We start from the raw sequence: 20968 nt of genomic DNA, 5'->3' as shown, positions 1-20968 counted from the left end.
ATTATGAACTAACTACTGAAGCAATGGTTTAAAATGCCACAATTATGTTTATGTTTTCTTTTCTTACAAAGATGCAGCTTTTCACTTCACAAGACAATAATTGATGGGCCGTGTGGATTACATGTGGATTATTGAGATATTTTGCATTCATATTTTTGTATTCTTCTAAACTCATAGTGAATATTATTGTTATTGTTATGAAAGCGAATATGAATGTTACATTTATTTTAATAAATTAATACATTAATGACTGAATATAACATAACATAATTTTATAACATTTTATTGTTCAAATAAAAAGTCATATGATATTTGTTATTAAGATAAATGAATATGAAGCTGGCCATGTACTGTAAATCCATTATGAAGTGACTCTCTAGGAACTGTTTAAAACAAAGCATCCAGGTCTTGTGCACAAAGGCCTTTTCGGAGAAGACTGATGCCTTAGCAATCTGTAGGTCCTCTTTTCATCTGCCATGGCCTGGTGGGTCAAAGATATATAGGGCTTACAATGTGCACATGTGGGAGGGCCTGGTAAGGGGTGCTGAAGTAGAGAAAAAAAGCACTTGTCCCTGAGCAGTTGTCTAGTAGTTGTATAGTAGCTCCAAAATAAGTTCTACTTCAAGTGACAGAACTTGAACCCTTCGACTGATTTGCCTGATTAACTTAATGGCTTCTACTAAATAAATGTCCATGATGCTTAACCTACCACTGCATATTCACAATGGCATAGCTGGGGCATTATAGCTCATCTCACACTCATCCAAGTGCCTTTACTGCAGAGACAAGCACACACACGCACAAATGTACACACACAAAGGGCCCCTGAAAATAATCACTGTGGAGAATCGTATAAAGCACACACACACACAAACACACAAACACACACACACACACACACACACACACACACACACACACGAGCTCACACATAGAGCTGTTGTTCAGGCTGGGGTCCTGAGAGCGGGGTTCAGAGCAGCCAGTGTCCCGTCTGGCAGGAAGCACTCTGCATTCTCAGCGACGTGCCCTGAGTGGACAAATCATGCTGATTGTGTGGGAGAGAAACCCAGCGCTGCTCGCAAGATGAAGGCAGAGAGGCAGGCATCATGCAAAGAGACAGCTGCTCCTTCAGCGTTTCTTCTCCTGTGGCTTTTCATCTTTTCTTTGGCAGGTAAGACATCGTCATGACTTTTCTACTGTGCATGTTGAGGGAAAACTTTCCAAAGAAGGAGAAGAAGAAAAAGTGTATGTCATTGTCAGTTTCCCTTTTCCAGTGTGTGCTTTGTTTGTGGGTGGCTCTATATCAAAAATAGAGCGATCACTTAAGTGAATTAATTAGGGTACTTGATGAAACTGTGATGCTTAATGTTTTGTTTTATTAGAAATACTGTGCTCTTAATATGAATACAATAATAAGGAAGTTAAAATGCAAATGGAATGATTATGTGACACAGACTTTAAAAAATGCACATGGCAAAATTATTATTTTTTTTAAATAAATAATCACACCACAAACCAGTTTTTTTTTTTTTTTTTTTTTTGCATTATGGCAAAAAAAAGATCATGCTGTCTTTAATCTCCATTTATACATTACTGTAGATTTATTTTAAAGGTCGCATTTGTGCAAAAAGTAAAAAAAAAAAAAAAAAAACAAGTTCAGTACAATCACTACGGCATGAGTGAGTTGGCATGAGCTTTGCGTCACAATTTCTTAAAACCAGGTACAGTTGTGTCAAGGAAGGAGGCGAAGGCAAGAACATGTCCCAACTGAAGCCTAGTTTTCCTTGGAGAGCTCTGATTAGCAGAATCACTGGGCCCCACTGTCTACATCCCCCCATCCACAAAAGAGCATGTCTCTTGTACCCTGCCCCTGATTGGAGGAGAGCGAGCCTACAATCCAGACCTTTGTTAGCTCATCCTGGCAAGACGTTAACACTGAGAATTGTTGCCACAGCGATTGAGCCATGCCACACTGACTCGTACTGCACTGGCAAAGCAGGCAAGGACATCAGCAGGTGTCGCACTGGAGACTTCAAGCAATGTGGATTTGTGGTTCATACTCTAAAAAGAGGCTAAAAAAAATACGTATATAAGTATTAATAAATAAATAAATATATATAAATATATCTGTGTACTGTAGTTAGGATATAAAAAGTGAAGACAAAATATTTAATTTAATAATGTACCATGTATATATATATATATATATAATATTTACTACTACTTTCTTTGCCTCTTTAAGAAGAATTTACTTATATTTTACACTGAATCTTCTACCCTTTTTGAACTCTTAGTTACACATTTCAAAATAATTTATTTGAAAATAATTTTAAATTAAGTTGGACGACGCATTTTGAGTACATTTACTTTAAAATATATACATTTTGTGTAGTTTAATACAACCCAAATTTATATTTATTCATTTTTCGGAAATGTTTATCCAAAGCCATTTACAGTACGTTAAGGTATTTAGTGTAACACACGTTGTCACACGTTTTCCTCCAGTCACTGAATACTGATTTGTACAGTATCATGAAAAGTGATAAGTTTAAATGGAAAATTGCGAGAAAATTTTGCTTTGGGGTTCTTTTTTCCCCCTTACTGCTCAGGATCATTTAACACATGTTGATTTTTGTGACAACATGCCCCAATTGCTTTAATGTGTCTGCTTGTGAATGTATTTTCTGTGTGTATTTAGGTGTATGTGGGGTGAACATCAGCAGTCCATCTCCTATAGTGCGAGGTACACTAGGAGGCTCTGCTCTTCTCTCTGTGACCTACACCAGCACCAGCTCCGACCAGCCCGTTGTTAAGTGGCAGCTGAAGAGGGACAAACCTGTCACTGTGGTCCAGTCCATTGGTACAGACATCATCGGGAACCTGAGGCCTGAATACCGTGGCCGAATCCTCCTGTACGAGAACGGCTCCCTGCTCCTGCATCACCTGCAGCTGTCAGACGAGGGCGCATATGAGGTGGAGATCTCCATCACTGATGATACCTTCACTGGGGAGAAATACGTCAACCTTACTGTGGATGGTAAGACAGACATAGTCATTCCACTTAAGTCAAGAGTAACTTTCCCAAAACATGTTGTCCTGTTCTCTCACAGTTCCAGTGTCCAGGCCTTCTGTTCACATGGTGGCCTCGTCCGTCCTAGAGCTGACTGAGTTCTTCATACTGAACTGCACTCACGATAGTGGCACCAAACCCACCTATAGCTGGCAGAAGGGTGGGAAATCTTTGACCAATGACTCGCGTCTGCTGCTGTCACATGACCAGAAGGTCTTGACCATCTCCCATGTTGTGATGTCAGATGATGACGTCTACACCTGTAAGGTGGAGAACCCCATCAGCAGTATGAAGAGCCTGCCTGTCAAACTCACTGTCTACAGTAGGTGTTGTCATGACACCTTCCTCTGTGAACTATGACCTAAAATGTTACATTAAATCTTGCTGTTACATAATAGACAGGAACACATACAAACTGGAAAGCAAAAGATGCATGACATCTTCATTCTTGCATTTGGCAGACAGGTTTATCCAAAGTAATTAAACTTGCATTCAGTGCACACATTTACATTTGATCACTTATTGCTTTCCCTGGGAATCGAACCCATGACCTTCGCATTGCTAGCACCATGTACTGTTTGAGCTACAGGAAAGCCTTGATACATTTACCCCTATATGGGTGCATATTAGTACCATAAAGGTATATGTATTAGTACCTAAATGGTACATTTGAGTGAGTTGTAAAAGAGTACTGCCCCACTGATTTTCTACCTTTTTTTTATTTTGTATAGGTAGAGTGTATTTAAAAAATGATAAAAAAAAAAATAGAGGCATTTGCGTGTAAGATGGTTTAAAATAATGTAAATATTGTACCTTACATTTCGAATACAAATTATACTACAAAGTTTAAACTACAAGCTTTAAATATTTATAGGGATATTCACCCCCCAAAAAAGAAGTAAATTCTAGCATTATTTAATAATTTTCTTATTGTTTCAGAAATTTCTGTGCAACATAAAAAAGCAAATTTTATGTAGCTCTTTTTCAGTCAACAATAGTTCATAGAGGGAAAAAGGAAGCAATAACAATATATATATATATATATATATATATATATATATATATATATATATATATATATATATATATATATAAAATTGTGCACTATTCTAGGTCTTCTGAAGCAGCGTTGTTGTTGTTATTGTTGCTGTAAACTAAAATTATTAGAAATCTGTTTTAGTAACTGGGGGGGGGGGAAATCACATTAAAAAACATAAACTTTAAAAATAATAAAAATTTAAAATTAGAAATTTAAACTTGAACATAAATAAAAAGCATTAAAGTACGAAAATTGCTAAAACCAAAAAATATAAAAGTAAGTATAAAAACGTTTATAAAATGTATTTATAGAAATATTTGAAACAAAAACAAAAAAAAGCAAATAACAAACTAAAATTAAAATGGAAACTGAATAAAAATAAGAGAATTAAAACATATAAATAAATACTATAATAGTATATAAATAATACAAAAAAATAACACTGTTCCACAGTCAAGTCAAGAGTCACCATGAAAAAGAGCAGCAGATTCTTCAAAAACTGAAGAAAAATAAATAAATAACCCCATACAGCTTTGGAACAACATGAGTGAAAGAATGAAAGAATGAAAGAATGTTCATTTGGGTAGTTGGGATGTTTATGAAAGGGCTGACGAAGGAGATTGTTTATGAGCAAGTGTTTTGCTCCACTGGAGCTCAGCTGATCCTCTCATCCATCTACCTCTTCACTTGCACACATTTCTGTCAGAACACTGAGCCCAGCAGGGTCCTGCATTCCCTCCACACAGTCTACCCTTTAAAAAGCCCCAAGTTTCCCCATTCATTCTTGCACTTGGTATTCCTGGCAACCTGTGCAATCAATCTTCCATTTGAGCTCTCCTTAATTTGGACCTTGTCTGCAGAGTTTGGTCCTTTAGAGCGCTGTTTGTATTCTGGAGAGGAATTGATGTACTGTGTCACCTTGTATTCTGTTTTAAATTTTGCAGGACGGAGTTCTCTCTATATCATCCTCTCCATGGGAGGCATTTTCTTACTCATCACCTTGGTGACTGTGTGCGCCTGTTGGAAACCCTCCAAAAAGTACCAGCTTTATTGTCCTTATCCGTTCTCTTTGATAGCTCTAAAGCAAGCTGCAATAAATCTCCACAGCTCGCACAGTTGTTGTATGAAATGTCTTTGTGCTTGAAATGTTAGGAGGTCAAAGTTCCACAGATCAGATGAAAAACAAAGTCCAAAGCAACTGATTAAACTGGAAAGAAGACAGCTTTAACACATTTAGGCTTCTGTTTGTACACCACATGAATATGGAATTGGATTTGATATTTCTATCACAGTCAGTTATGTTGCTAACCAGAAGACATCATTGTTTTATCTACAGAAAAAGGCAAGAGCTTGCCGGACAGAGCGGACAAAATGTAGCAGAGCAGAGCAACGGCAATCATGAGGGTAACGACAATTCACTGTTGTAGAAGTACACAAGATGAATCTCAATTTTTAATGAAAAAAGTCATTTTTTTCTGATTATACTTAGAGTAATAATTTGTTACAATTATTTGCAGTGTTGTTACTATTACTGTAGGGGAATATTTAGTTATCCTTCAATAGTATTTATTAATATTTTGAATTAGCTTATGCTTATATATATATATATATATATATATATATATATATATATATATATATATATATATATATATATATATATATATATTAACTTATTTTACCTTTTATATTTTGTAACTGTATGCTACTTTTTAACCTATTTATTTCAGTTAGTTACCAAGGCAAATTATTTATTTTTATTTTTATTTTTTTCATCTATTGTTTTTACCTTTTTTGTGTTTTTGCATTATTATTATTATTATTATTATTATTATTATTATTTAATAACTTGCTTTTAAATCTTGAACATTCTCTTTACTGTAGTTGATATTGTGCCTGCTAGAAATTACCAGAACCGTCGGAACCCGGGTGGACTATATGTCCTCAATGAAACGGTAAGAAAGTATTTGTATTAATGTATCGAATAGTTTTATTTATTAATATTGTTTATTATTTCCAGGATTTCTCTGATGGAACAGATGAGTCTTCCTGCAATTATATCAATCCTACTGACCCCCTCAGTCCACCTTGTTATCCCAGCATGGCTTCACCTTCTGTTCACTCTCCAGAAGCTTATATGCATTCAGGAAGAAGATACCCCCGTACCCCCGTCCCCTCTCCTCCATCAACCCCTCATCCGACTCTCACTCCACCACACATGGGCAGCTTAACACACAAAGCCCACCCTCAGAGACTAAGCCCCTCCCCTCCACATGAAGAACAATTTCTGATTGAACAAGAAAACAATATGCACCACCACAGCCTCCCGCGATGAGCAAGACAATAGAGAGTTAATGTGAGATCATGAGACTATGTGGATATGGTAGTTTTAATTGGTCATTTGTATTAGTTATCTTATGAAATTTTAGTATTTTATGTTTTTCAAATGCAAATGCAAATGCAAATGCTATCTAAACATGTAGTTGTGTATTACAGGGGAGTAGCCTATGTGGATGTACCGGATGGTTTAATTGTTTTTGTATACTAATAGAAACATTAGATTTTTACCAGATTCATATATGGTTTATAGCTACCTTAAACTAAGCCAATATAATATTAAAATAAAAATAAAAAATACTTTCATACTGTTTTATTTAATCTATATTGGGCATTTTTTGTAAATATTACTTCACACGTCAGTATCAAAATGATTTTATTCTTTTTGTTTGTTTATTTGTTTTGAAGGAAAACGAATGTAAATGTCATATATGTTCAAAAGGACAAAAAGACACAAACCTTTGGGTAGGCCTACAAGGTTGGCAATTTACAGGTTTTAACCACCAGAGGCTCCCACATCACTATAAATCAATTAAACATCTGCGTCATTTCAAAGCCTACCTGGACCACAAATCATCTTCTCTCTCCTTCACTTTTCCTGCAGAATAATATAAATAGTTTTTAATCGAGTCACTTTAACTTGATTAAATGATAGCATTTCTCACTCATTATAGAAAGTTTGACATGAAAATTTTGTTATCCAAATGCTTAAAAGAGCGTTGGGAAAATGTCTATATTGTATATAAATCTTAACATTTAATCGAAAAAATGTAGTAAACACTGATTCCGTCATCAGATAATGGCGCTCTATCTTGTTCATCTAGACCTGTCAATCACAACAAGAGCGGGAGTTTACCTCAGACAATCCTGACAGTTCTACCACGCAAAACCTCAAACACCTGAAGTTAACTACAGCTGGGTTTATATATATATATATATATATATATATATATATATATATATATATATATATATAAACTATATATACATACATATAAGGCCAAATATAATGTGAAGTCTGTCTTCTTTTAAAAGTCATTCCATGTCAAAATGACTTTTACAACCTATAAGTTTATAGTGCATTGTTTTATCTGTGGAGCACATCTTACTTGCAGTTAGACACAGTACAGTCACACTGTCAAACATTAGGTTTGTGATCAGTCAACCACAATGTTGGGCCATAACTACAGTAATATTATTACTTTGTGCAGTAACTAATGTAATTACTAATAAGATTTCAGTAATATTATTACAGTTACCATCCATAAAACATCTAGTTACTTCAGTACTTTTAATGCATCAACACCTACTTATTTGAAATCCAACAATTCCTAGATTTATTTTCCTAATTTTCACGACTCATGAAAATTCCTGAACACATGAAGTCACCAGAGCAACAGGAAAGCTTATGGAAAAGCTTACAATCAACCGCTGAAAATATTGCTGTTACGTTGATTTTGTGAGAAGAAAAGATCATCTGAACACCAGTGTGTAAGTTGTGGCATTACTTTACTCTGGCATTACATGGCTTGATCACCACATCCCTCTGATCCTGATATAAATTGTATAACTATAATGAAAAAATCTTTTTAGAAACCGAAACATTTTCTTACTAACCTATGCTATTCTTTTTGATAAAATAAATCATGAAATATAATCGTATGTGGGTAACAGAGACAGTTAGCTTCAAGCTACACATCACAATTGAATGGCGAATACAACACTTAAAAGTCACTATCAATCTCCACTGAGTGTTTGTAATAAATTCTGACTGCGATCCAGTGTGGATTATGGTCAAATGATGAGGAAGAAATGTACTGTTAGTAACATTTTAGGATATCTTTTTGTGGTAAGATACGCAATTACAAAGTAATGTAGTATAAAATTACTTTCGAAAGGAGTAACTGTAGCCTAATAAAGTGCATTTTCTGAGTAAAAAGCCGAACACTGGTAAACCAATCATATGTCAGGCATGGTAAAGTTGAGGATTTTATTTTCACAATAGACCTGTCTTGGATAAACTAAATGAAACAGAAAATATGTAACTCTTACTCCATAAATAGCTCATTCACCTTGTTTTTAAATGCAGAAGGATGAGTTGATGGTAATAGTGCTGTTTTCTGAATTTACTGCATAATTGAAATTATTAGCGTTAGGTTTGTTTTAGCTTCCACTCTAGGGTAAGCAGTTCTATCACTCTTCTTTGCCTATGATCGCCAGTACTTGACATGGTAAAAAAGCGTTGTGCGTAAGTGGTGATTATGCAGAATGGTTGCAATCAAGGCTCATGGAAACATTTTGGAGTAGATACTCTAATCAGTCCAGAAACCCCCAAATCAGAACGTCTGATTCTAAATGTAGTAGTAAGCTATTAAAACAATCTTTCCACTCACTCCGTAACCTATTTCTATACAGAGCAAATAATATAGTGAAATTGTGTGCTGGAACTTACTTCAACATCATTAAACATCCACAAGTCTTTCGCTGTGTTCAGTTATCAGCTGTTTGGTAGATTTTGTGTGGATTGTGAAGTCAGTACAGTGTGGTTGCTTTTCCCATCTCAACAGGTCAGATAAACCCAATATGAATCCTTCAAGAAGACTTTCAAGCTTCAGACACAGAGAGTGGGTGAAACATTAAGGATGCTGAAAAGCAAAAGGAGAAGATGAAAGGACCCTAATGGAGGAGTTTTCCATATTCCTACCCAGATCTGGCCCGGACACACATCCATAAACTGAACAACCATAAAACCTTTTATTATCAGGATAATGTCTTCCCCTTAGATCCTTTATTATTGAAATATGACCGGACTCTTCTCTTTTGTCCCGTGATTAGCAGCAAGCATATGCATTTCTGATTACCCGAGGTGTGGTTTTCTTTCTCACCTAGTCACATAAGCTTTTAAATTTATGCTTTTGTGCAGGTCCGTTGTTAAGCCACCTTTGGTGATGTTGAAAGTTAGACATGAACTGCACTGGCCAAATGGTTAAAAAAGAGGTTTGATCTCTTATTATCCACATTAGCCCTATCCAGTCTTATCAAAACCGTCAAAACCCTTGTGTCAGCATTAAAAGAGCCCCTCTGGGCGGCTCAGACTGATAATCTATTTCCGCAGAGGAGTGTAGTCAGTGCCACATGAGACTCGGAGAATTAAGACGTAGGAAGCTTTTCTGGCCCCTCGGGGATGAGATTAGAGAGGAAGGAGGCTCAGAACAGGTTTGCGCTTGTATCTGCAGTTCACACTTCCATCCCCAGTTTGTTCAGGCTGTTAATGACCCAGCCGCAATAATAATGTTCGTGATCCAACGTTTTTGTGAGTGGCTATTTCAGCTGACCCGAACATTTGTTGCTGTGAGTGGACACAGAAAACTGGCACATTACATTGAACTGTCATTGTATTCAGCCACAATCACTTTCAAACATTTTCGGTTTTATAGTAATTGCTGCATTTTATGTAAATTTGCATTTAGTATCACCTCAAAATTCTTAGTTTTTAGTTAAAAAGTTACGTTTCTTAGTTCAATCGCTAAAGCTGCATATGACACAATGGACCATCATTTTTTCAGACGTAAATATAGACTGCAGGGTGGGCTGCTAAATTAAGCAGGATAAAAGAAAGGACTAAATTAAATGATTACAACAGACAACAAGGGGCCTGGGCACCTTTTCTCCGTAGTAACTGTTTCCCTTGACAACAGTAGAGAGTGACAATTATATTCAGGGTCCATCAATACCCCAGGTTTCTCTTGCTCAGTTGCTCTGTTAGGCTCCATTGAGCACCTGGGACGGCTGAGAACGCTGCCTGCATGCGGAGAGAACTGGGAGCTGCTGACGCCACACAGGCAAGACTGCTATTTTCTGACTCAAACATTTCATCTGCAATGCTACGAATAGAACATTTCATTACGTCCAGATTAAGTTACATGGTTAGAATTAAATGTGGCCTGCTATATCTTCAAGAAAGTTTCCAAGAAAGTCTCAGGTGACACTATGTCTGATTGTTTGGCAATCAGAGTCAATTGCGAGTTATTAAAGTTGTACTTCTGCACAGATGTGCACTATAAAGTGTGTTCTGTGGATTTGATTGGTCTTGTGAGAACACTTAATTGGCTTTTTGAGAAATAATTCACCCAAAATGGTGACTCATTGTATGGGAAATAAATAAATAGCTTGAACCTTGTTTCTGCAAAGAGTAACATGGTTTAACCCTAGGTTATAGCTCTGCTCCATAGCATGGTTCGGACAATTTTAAGGGTTAGCTGAATCTTCAGTTACTGCTTTATTGTTTGATTGACAGTGCAAGACTACATGGCTAAAGACATGTACTTATAATTCTTTATGTATTTAGATAGAACATTTTGAGATCTGGTCTCGGTGGATCTGCTCCTGGATAGGGGTACCAGGGCAAGTGGCTAACTAGTTTATCCTGTCAGCATGGGGTCTGGCTCCTCCTCCTATGCTCCCAAAACCATCTATTTGGATGTAGATGGTAAAGTTCAGAAGGTGAGTGCCTCTTTTTGGTGTATATTTTTTCTGGATTTAAACTCACAAGCTAGTGTTTCTCTTGCAATCTTGAAGTACTATTGGTGGTCGACCAATAACTAGAAAGCAGGATGTCTGATGGCCAATATAATCCTGACAACTTAATGAGTGAGTGAATTTAATGCACACACAATTTCTTAAATTATATGGATGCATTTTATAGAACAATGCTGAAACAGAAATATTATCAATTGAAAAAAAATGGTCCTGGTCAATATATATGTTTATTACAAACTGTAATGATGATTGAAGAACTCTTGTGTTTAAGTCCAATTTACAGAGTGTTGTTCTACCTACAGATCTTACAGATGCTCAGTCATACTCACAATCTGCATATTATAATCTCTGATTGATGAAAAACATTTTATGTATTTTAGAAATGCATGTGTCAGATTCAGCAGTTCATCTTGACCCATACACACAACTTCCCAGAGAAGCGAAGTGGTCATCGAGAGCGTTGAGTGTGGCATATGTTTACTGGCGATCTCAGCCTGTCTACCACAGCTGCCTCTTTCACCTTTTGTTATTCTCTGTTTTAATGCTTTTAATTAATAAACTCATTTAATTGTACATATTAATTCTAAATTTAAATTCTATCTTATTTACATTTCCCTTTAAAATGTGGGGGGTGTAAGATTTTTAAATGGTTTTGGAAAAAGTTTTCAGAAATCATTTTAATATGCTGATTTTGTGCTCAGTTCTGAATTAAGTTTTAGACCATTAACTTGGTGATACTGTGAGTATGTGGATAGCAAAGCTGAAGTACTTGATGGTTGAGTTTATATTTTGGGCTATGACTTTTGATGACAAACTTGGTTGTCTTTGACAATCTGAGTAAAGTGTGAATCTTGAGCCAAAATCTCTATTATTTTGGTTTAGGAGAAACATTGAGATAGTAAAGATTTTTTTTTCTGGTGGAATCAAATTCATTAATTTATCTCTGCACCCCATAAACACAATCAAGCATAGAAAAAAGCTGATCAGCCTCTTCTTTAAAATCCCCAATATTTTCAATGATATTTGAAGATAATTTTCTCAAGTTCTGTGTTTGAATTGCACTGGAGTATTAATAGCGCAGTAGCATGAGACTATTAGTACAGGTATGACAATAAATACACCCATAATACAACTAACACACCCTTATTTGTCCTGCTCAGGTGCTTTTCAGTCGTCACTGCAGCCCATGTGATATTAAAGAACTGCTGTGTTCCTCCTCCAACATCCCTAGGTCTGTATATCACTGATAATCTACACATCAATACATTTTGCAAATCTGCATAGGTTGAGAAGGAAGTTCTCTGTAGAGTACAACATGTTCAGTGCCAGACATAATACAATCATACATTTTTTATTTCTTCTGTCTATAGGAACACTGCTATAATGATGGTGAACCCTGAAGGTGCACTTGTGTCCATTGATCCCACAATGCCCACCAACACCCCCAAGTAAAACCCAGCCTGACCCTTGTTTCTATAATCAATTAAGTTTATTTTCAGTTTAATCTGTTATTTTGTTTTTTTAGCTCCCTGTACAAGGTAATTCCTTCGTCTGCTGGCCAGCTGGGAGGTAACATGCTTATTTTTTATTTTTATTTCATACAGTATTTGACTCACTTACTGGAAGACCTTTAGTGCCCATGTTTACATTTGCTTATTATAATGTTTCAAGCTATGAGGTGTCCTGCCCTGATTTATAGCCTGTGTATTTAACTCAACAGAAAAGGAAGATATGTTTCAGACTGTAATCTCACAGGTAGCAGAGCAGTTCAGCAGGTAACGGACATGTTTGTTTTCTCATGGACTAAATATGAATCTTTATCACCATAATGGTTTTGTACTTAAACCAGGTTAACATGTTTCCTTCCATCTACAGAGCATTCAGGATCAACGAACTAAAAACGGAAGTGACCAACAGACTGGCAATGCTGGAGAAGAGAGTAGAACGTATGTAATGACAGTGTTGTTTGACTGCACTACACTTTTCTAGTTATTGCACGAAATAAACATGAATGAACATCAGAAGGTTTCATGTTTCAGTCGCAGAAAGATGTAAATACACATCATTTTTCAAGTTCAGGTTCACATTAATCTACTCTCCTGTGTGGTTTGTTTGTCCGGAAAATGGCATTATGATTGGTCAGACTGCCTGTCAATCAAACTCCTGGCGAAGGGTCAATTATAGCTTGTTGAGGAGAGGTGCGATATTGCTTTTGTAAGCCTTCACACTTCTGTTAAACATCCTGAGGAGAACCCTGCACCATATGTTCTTTTGGCTCAGGCCTCCCTAACAACAGCACAGACAAGTGATAACCACTCTTCTTACTTTGATGATGTTCTATGCAGTGGAGGGGTTAAAGGTCATAGAGATCGAAAAGTGCAAAAACGATTTGAAGAAGCTGAGAGATGAGATGACTTCCAGAGCAGGAGGAAGGTAAGTGAAAGAAAATATCTTCCAACGCAAGCGTGAGGATCTATCTGTTTATCCATCTAGAGCGGCTCTTTTTCAAAAAAGAAACAGATTTATATAAATGACTAATCAGCCGCTCTCCTTTTAGAGTAAATTGTCCATGCAAATACAATTTCTCAGACGATGGAAAGAAATTAACTCCTAGACGTGACGTCCCCAGCTACCCAAAGGTGCTTTAAAGTTTTATGACACGCTTTGATTGAATTATGGGCCCTGCGTGAGAACATCTTGTCTCTATGTGCTATTAATCTCTGTTCATCTTGATTTCCTCAGTACACACTTTCTCAGGAGACCATTGAAGCGCTGAAGAAACCAACCTTTGATGTGTGGCACTGGGAACATAATGAAGTGAGTCTGACTCACTTACATTTAGAGATGAAATCATGCACACATGCTCATTTTATGTTTTCCTGTTTATCAGATGCTGAGCTGCCTGGAGTACATGTACCATGACTTAGGCCTCGTGAAGGAGTTTAACATGAACCCGATTACTCTCAAACGCTGGCTGGTAAGATTGCTAGCATAATTGTCAAAATGAAATGGTGCAAGAAAGGTGATTTGCTCTGAATTTTCCAGGTTAACAGCTCTGATTCTGATTCTTTTTATATGTTCTCAGCTGGGCATTCAGGAAAATTACCGCAGCAACCCGTTCCATAATTTCCGGCATTGTTTCTGTGTGAGTCAGATGATGTATGGCATGATCCACCTCTGCAACCTTCAGGTGAGAACTTTTACGTACGTAGCAATTAGCACAGCAATTACTGTGGAACAGTAAAAGTGGAAACCCGTGTGTGGCCCACAGGAAAAGCTCACGCTGACAGATCTGGGCATTTTAATGACTGCTGCTGTGTGTCACGACTTAGACCACCCTGGATACAACAACACGTAAGATCTTCACCTCTGTGTAATTATGCTCTCGAGTCAGTTCTCATAAAAACATACAGGTGCACCCAGGTATATGCCTACACGTTCATGATGACAATTTTACAGCCTTATATCTGTGCTGTTTATCTTAGCAATCATTCCCATGACATATGACGAGATAATGTAGCGATGTCTTTATGCAGGTACCAGATCAATGCTCGTACTGAGTTGGCAGTGCGCTACAACGACATCTCGCCCCTGGAGAATCACCACTGCGCTGTGGCCTTCCAGATACTCTCACTGCCGGAGTGTAATATATTTGCAAATGTGGACCCGGAGGCTTTTAAAAAGATCAGACAGGTATAACACAAAATATCAACTTTATTGTGTAATGTTGCTGTTTGAGCATAAACAATATCTGCAAAGTTACAAAGCTGAAAGTTCAATGCCTACAAAAAACGCTGGTAAGGGACTACAATGAGCTTCTTCCCAGGTCTGTTATGTCACAAACCCAGATAAACCCCGCCCTCTGGAACACGCGATAAAGGGGGCAGGGCCATGCGTCGCTGCTTTATTTTATTTATTTTTTTTATTTTTTATTTGCTGAGCTGCTTTAGAGAAGAGGAAGAAAAAACTACAGGTGCACGTAAAAATCTGTTCATATATGAATCGCGATTCTGTCTTCTAATGATTCTAATGGATTCACAAGTTTCAAAACCAATGTTCTAAAACAGCGGTTCTCAATCCTGTTCCTCGCATTGCCCTGCTCTGCATCTCTCTCTCTCCCCCTCTCGCATTCAGATCGTGAGAAGCGTTATACATGGACGTGCATACTATTGATGTGCTGTATTAAAGCTTTAATCAGAATAAAACCGAACAGAAGCAGTGGCATTTACAAATAACAGCGGATCTAATAGTATGAGACAACAACAAACAAACATACCATTAAGAGCCGTGCTTGCACAGGTCCTCCGCGATCCTCTTCATTAATATTCTCTGCGTCTCAATCAGGCTCAAATTGATAAGGACGTCATTGTTTACAACACAAACGGAGCACATTCTGAGCTTGAGAGGGGCGGGATGTTAAGACGCACCCAAGGCCGTTAAGCGAATCATAACACACTGAGCCAGCTGACCAATCTCAGCCCATGACGTATTTCTGAGGGAGGGGCTTCATAACAACTGGAAATAAATTGAGGCATTTGTCAGAGAAGGGACAGTGTGGAATAAAGGTAAATTATGCAAAAAATAATGCATGAAAAAAAAAAAAAAAAAACATGAACACAATCAAGCCTAGAAAAAAACGGTCAACCACCCCTTTAAGAAATGTAAGGGGCTGTTCACACAGAATGCATTTTTTGTATTTAAAAACGTGAGATGCAGGGTAGTGCACACTCAAAATACAAGTGTAGGAAAGGGGAGAGAAATTTGTAACCATTACTGTACATAAGCATACAAAAAACTATTTCCTGTTGTTGATCTGTGCATGCTGCAGACTATGATGTTTAACTATGAAGGTATTTTTGATTCAAAACAACTGAACACCTGTGACAGTGCGATTTGTAGTTGTAGAGAAAAGCCACACATGTGTATCAGTAAATTTGAACTCACAGAGATAAATGTTTTAAGAGTTGCCAACCTGTAGACTTTTTTTCTCTTCCACAAACACAACACAACAGTTACACCTTCTCAAATTCTTCATTGCAGGTGCACAAATCCTATTCTACAAATCACACATTTAGAAACTCGTACGCTCACATTTTTGAAACAATTGCTGCAGTGAATGTGGTGCAAAATGCATTTACACACCCGCATCAAGAAATGTGAAGTCGTGGAGAAATGTTGAACATCCGCAAATCAATACGTGAATTCATCAAATTAGAGTTGCACACTTGTAGAATATTTTCTCAGAAATGTCTTGTATATTTTTCTAACACAAACACAAAGTACATAACTACAGCTGCTTGAATCTGCAGCGATGAATCTCAAACACCTTTCAGTGACAAGTTTCGTGCTCTCCCTTTTGCACCGAGATATTTGGTTCAAAAGTGATTTGTGCATCTGTAGAGGTAGTGGGCGGGACTGTTTAGAGATTAGTGAATTTCAGCCAATCAGAAGAGCTACTTTGGCTCGTTGCTGAGTAGGTGGAGGCTTGGGAACTGTAGCCGGTAGATATACGCCCCAAGCAGTTTTACGCCCCTGTTGTTCCGCATGCGTCCATTAGGGGGAGGCTGCAGACCTATGACCTACTGTAAAATGTATTATTTATATTTATTTATAAACTGTATATACAGGAGACTGACTGATATACTGATATATATGACTGATATATGATGTTGTGCATTTATATTAAGTTATATTTAGATATTAACCATATTCGGGCCATTAGACATACAGTACTGTGTAATCATATGGATCCTAAATGAAATATTTGCTGTACAATTCACAATTGCTCGTCATACAGCAACAAAACATGTCCTACACAGCATTTTATGAAGACAAACACAATTTAACCCTTTTCTAAAGTTCCAAGGGTCATTTCAAAGAAAGAGACAACATTGTTGTTCAAAAAAAATATTTATTTATTAACACCATGACTTGGTTATTTCTTAACAGCATGACTCCTGTAGATGACTCTCCTATGGCTTGCCACTCTTCTTTAATTGTTTCTTTATCCTGCTGTCAAAGTGATCCCACTCACTGATAAAAATAAATAAAAAAAGCAAAAGTTGCATAGTGGTATAAACAATGGTTATTTATAAATAATGGCAGGATGTCATGTTTCAACATTTTGTCCTTTATAGGATCCTTACAGTAGCTTGCATCAATGACAGGTCCTCGAAGGAATTTCTCCTCAGCCTCCAAGATGGACACATCTTTCACAACAGCAAGAGCACAGATGATGGACTACCAGAGAAAGATTTATCACAGCCCAAATAAACCAGCATCATTTAGCATTTTTATTTTTTATTTTTTTACAACAAAATCAAAAGTGCCTTTTCTATATTAAGCACAAAACTATTCTATTTTAGCAATGGTCTAACATTATGGATAAACTATTTGACATTAAAAATAATGTGAATATGACACCATGAGTCTATGCTCAGCAACGAGCCAAAGTAGCTCTTGTGATTGGCTGAAATTCTCTAATCTCTAAACAGTCCCGCCCACTACCTCTACAGATGCACAAATCACTTTTGAACCAAATATCTCGGTGCAAAAGGGAGAGCGCGAAACTTGTCACTTGAAAGCGAAAAACATTGTTTGAGATTCATCGCAGCAGATTCAAGCAGATGTAGTTATGTACTTTGTGTTTGTGTTAGAAAAATATACAAGACATTTCTGAGAAAATATTCTACAAGTGTGCAACTCTCATTGGATGAATTCACGTACTGATTTGCGGATGTTCAACATTTCTCCACGACTTCACATTTCTTGATGCGGGTGTGTAAATGCGTTTTGCACCACATTCACTGCAGCAATTGTTTCAAAAATTTGAGCGTACGAGTTTCTAAATGTGTGATTTGTAGAATAGGATTTGTGCACCTGCAATGAAGAATTTGAGAAGGTGTAACTGTTGTGTTATGTTTGTGGGAGAGAAAAAAAGTCTACAGGTTTGCAACTATTAAAACATTTATCTCTGTGACTTCAAATTTACTGATACACATGTGTGGCTTTTCTTTACAACTACAAATCGCACTGTCACAGGTGTTCAGTTGTTTTGAATCAAAAATACCTTCATATTTAACACCCCCCTTTTTTTTTACAGAATCCAAAGAATACCCATATTTGTGGCTAACTTATTTTTTACTTTTAATTACTTTTTTCAGGTGTAAATAGATTCTCTTGATTTCATATTATCCGACATGCGCAGTATTAGCTTATTCTGTGTTGTCTTTTCTTCCTTTAATTATATGACAGGTAGTGTTAAGGTGCAGTACTGCCACCTACTATGTTGGAGTGTCAGCAAGATGAAATGTTACTGGTGCTGGGTTACTTATGCTATTATTGTATGTGTGCTACTAACGTGGTATCAATATATATATATATTTATATTATGTTTATTGTCAAAATCGGTATATAGCAACACCCTTACACAAGCTACTGAAAAAGATGTAAGAGCAACCATCAAAGACGTCTGTCTAGCACATATTAAATTAAGAGTGGTAGAAAGCAAAATCATTCTGTGTGAATGGCCACAAAGTTATTTCTTGCAGTAAATGTTCGTACAATATCTAAATATGTTTTTATTATATGCCAATGGCAGGCTATCATCACACTGATTTTGGCCACGGACATGGCCCGGCATGGAGAGATTCTGGACTCGTTCAAGCATAAAGTGGACAATTTTGACTTCACCAATGAAGAGCATGTGACTTGCGTATGCCTCATACACACTTTCTGCCAAAGTCGCATCTTACACTAGCTATAACCAACAAAAAGATGTATATGGCATGAATTTGTCAGGCACAGATTTGTTGACAGACAAGTAAGGATTTGTCATCTTCTCATGTGTTCAGCTGAAGATGGTTCTTATCAAATGCTGTGACATTTCCAATGAAGTCCGGCCTACAGAGGTGGCAGAGCCGTGGGTGGACTGTCTGCTGGAGGAATATTTCATACAGGTTTGCTGACTCTATGTGTTATAATTGCTCTACAGTGGCAGGTGGATTTGTTTACGCTGTCTTGCCTTTGTTCAGAGTGATAGAGAGAAATCTGAGGGGCTTCCTGTGGCAGCCTTCATGGACAGAGACAAAGTCACCAAGCCCACAGCCCAGATTGGCTTCATTAAATTTGTTCTCATCCCCATGTTTGAAACTGTCATGAAGGTAGGTGAAATAGTCAAACAGTAAAGTAATAGCTCACCCAAAATCCAAAAACATTTCATGATGTTTCAACCCATCTCATGTTTTTCCTCTCAGCTCTTTCCTCAGATTGAAGAGATTATGGTGCAGCCTCTCAGAGACTCACGGGACCATTATGAGGAGCTGAAGCAAATTGATGATGCCATGTCCGAGGTAAACACTCCTCGCCTCATAGTCATAGCTTAATGAAAGAAATATAATAATATATAAATAGACGTGTATATATTATATATAGTATATAGACATCATAGACAAAGTCATACATATCATAGAGCCTCATTATAGAGTCCCATCGTGCTAACATAAAGGTATGTTTTTTGTTCAATGAGGCACAGAAGAAAAAATCAGAAAATATGTCATTAGGAGGGAAGAAGAAATAAGCACTGCTGTGAGCATAATATTTGATCCATTATACAGTGAGTACAGTGTTTTGTCCTTTTTAATATAACAGAAAGCCATTCTTTTCTGTTATTTGCTTTGTTTTCTTGTTCCTTCACTTGAATCTTACAGTCATTTTCCAGTAATCTGTGATTTTTATAGTGGAGGATTATTGGAAGAGTGATTATATGGCTGATGAGTTTAATTGTGTAATTTTAGGAGTCTGTTTTTTGACGCGTCTGCACTGTGTGGACAGAGTTCTGGCGCGAGGATCTGGGAGACGCTGGGCTGCTGTTGAAGACGGCTGGTTTGAATCCACTGAATCTAAAGGGTCACCTGTTTGACTCACAATATCACAAGTTGATTCCTTGTGCCAACAGACTGCCAGTCCAGTCTGATTATTTCTTTTTTGTCAACCCTTTTGGCTGACATGGGCATATATATTTATCACTGCAGTTTTAGTCCTGTTTGTTTTGTTCTGTTTTACAGTGTTCAATGGAAACATTGCATTTCTATTGCATGCAAATACATAATATGTAGTCATCTAAAAGATTTGTGATCTCAAAGCAATTTGGAGATCGAATTACAGCATAACGTGTGAACATACCTAGTGCCTTTTGAAAATATGTTTTGATGAATATAATGGTCAGTACGATATGATACGGTTCCTTTTATCAACCTTTCCTCTCCTGAGTTCCTCCAGAACACAGCATTTCACATTTTAGGTGGTTTTGTGGTGAGCACAATACCACTGTAAATCTGAACAGCAGCTTTCCAGGAACCTGAGAACTCCCTCTGCAGGGATTTGATTCGGTTTCCCATTATTTATTTGGTTATTGAGATTTTAAATCAATGCATTTGCACTAGAACATCCAGATAGATGATACACTTGAAAGGAAAATTAGATCATAATATACACACCCTCGTGACTTTTTCCCTACAGAACATAAAAGAAAATACGTTGAAAAATTTCTCAGTCCTGATTTTCATTGTGTGGACAGTTGAAACATTCTTTAAAATATATATATTTTTTATGATTTCTTACACATTTGTAACAACTTGAAGGAGAGTAAATAGCAGAATTAAAAATGTTGGGTCATCATCCATTTAAATTATTCAATTTCTTCTTTTGCTGTCTGAAAGTTCACACCAGAAGTCATGCCTTGCTTACCACGTTCTATATTTGTACCCTTCAGCTCAATGTTCCCACCAATTTTTTTTTTCTCTGTATCCTATTTGCTCTGGTTTGCTTCTAATACGTCCTCCAAATAAGACAATAAAGTCTGTGGGAGTTCTGCCTTGTGGCTGTTCTTTTCTCCTTTTATCAATGTGGTAATAAAATCTCTCGCCAGGAGGTCACATGTGTTTGTTATTATGACAAGGTTAGGCCTGAACGCATCATTTCAT

General features: G+C 37.0%; 2 protein-coding genes across 2 annotated transcripts; both read left to right on the top strand.

The window, feature by feature from the left end:
* Positions 1–916: 916 nt before the first annotated feature.
* Positions 917–6759, top strand: hepacama (hepatic and glial cell adhesion molecule a). Its single transcript, XM_026282362.1, has 7 exons — positions 917–1171; positions 2699–3037; positions 3111–3392; positions 5054–5147; positions 5446–5513; positions 5994–6064; positions 6130–6759. Exons 1-7 carry the CDS (start codon positions 1084–1086, stop codon positions 6442–6444), a joined length of 1257 nt encoding a protein of 418 aa, XP_026138147.1. The 5' UTR covers positions 917–1083; the 3' UTR covers positions 6445–6759.
* A 4052-nt stretch (positions 6760–10811) lies between these two features.
* Positions 10812–20767, top strand: pde9ac (phosphodiesterase 9ac). Its single transcript, XM_026283119.1, has 19 exons — positions 10812–10949; positions 12146–12216; positions 12356–12433; positions 12511–12554; positions 12706–12760; positions 12861–12931; positions 13331–13418; positions 13543–13624; positions 13728–13802; positions 13876–13962; positions 14071–14175; positions 14257–14339; positions 14522–14678; positions 18586–18699; positions 18839–18943; positions 19019–19147; positions 19241–19336; positions 19513–19599; positions 19781–20767. Exons 1-18 carry the CDS (start codon positions 10881–10883, stop codon positions 19561–19563), a joined length of 1560 nt encoding a protein of 519 aa, XP_026138904.1. The 5' UTR covers positions 10812–10880; the 3' UTR covers positions 19564–19599; positions 19781–20767.
* Positions 20768–20968: the final 201 nt, after the last annotated feature.

The sequence above is a fragment of the Carassius auratus genome, chromosome 15 (genome assembly GCF_003368295.1).
Source record: "Carassius auratus strain Wakin chromosome 15, ASM336829v1, whole genome shotgun sequence".
In the NCBI taxonomy this organism is placed as follows: Eukaryota; Metazoa; Chordata; class Actinopteri; order Cypriniformes; family Cyprinidae; genus Carassius; species Carassius auratus.
Note: the sequence above shows the minus strand (reverse complement) of the source record. Positions and strands in the feature narration are given on the sequence as shown.

Bases quoted from the DNA above. Each gene is read 5' to 3' on its own strand.
- hepacama (XM_026282362.1), top strand. From the start codon at position 1,084: ATGAAGGCAGAGAGGCAGGCATCATGCAAAGAGACAGCTGCTCCTTCA. The intron at 1,172-2,698 runs GTAAGACATCGT...GTGTGTATTTAG, and splicing joins TTTCATCTTTTCTTTGGCAG to GTGTATGTGGGGTGAACATC. The intron at 5,514-5,993 runs GTAACGACAATT...TCTTTACTGTAG, and splicing joins GAGCAACGGCAATCATGAGG to TTGATATTGTGCCTGCTAGA.
- pde9ac (XM_026283119.1), top strand. From the start codon at position 10,881: ATGGGGTCTGGCTCCTCCTCCTATGCTCCCAAAACCATCTATTTGGAT. The intron at 14,176-14,256 runs GTGAGAACTTTT...TGTGGCCCACAG, and splicing joins TCCACCTCTGCAACCTTCAG to GAAAAGCTCACGCTGACAGA. The intron at 18,944-19,018 runs GTTTGCTGACTC...GCCTTTGTTCAG, and splicing joins TGGAGGAATATTTCATACAG to AGTGATAGAGAGAAATCTGA.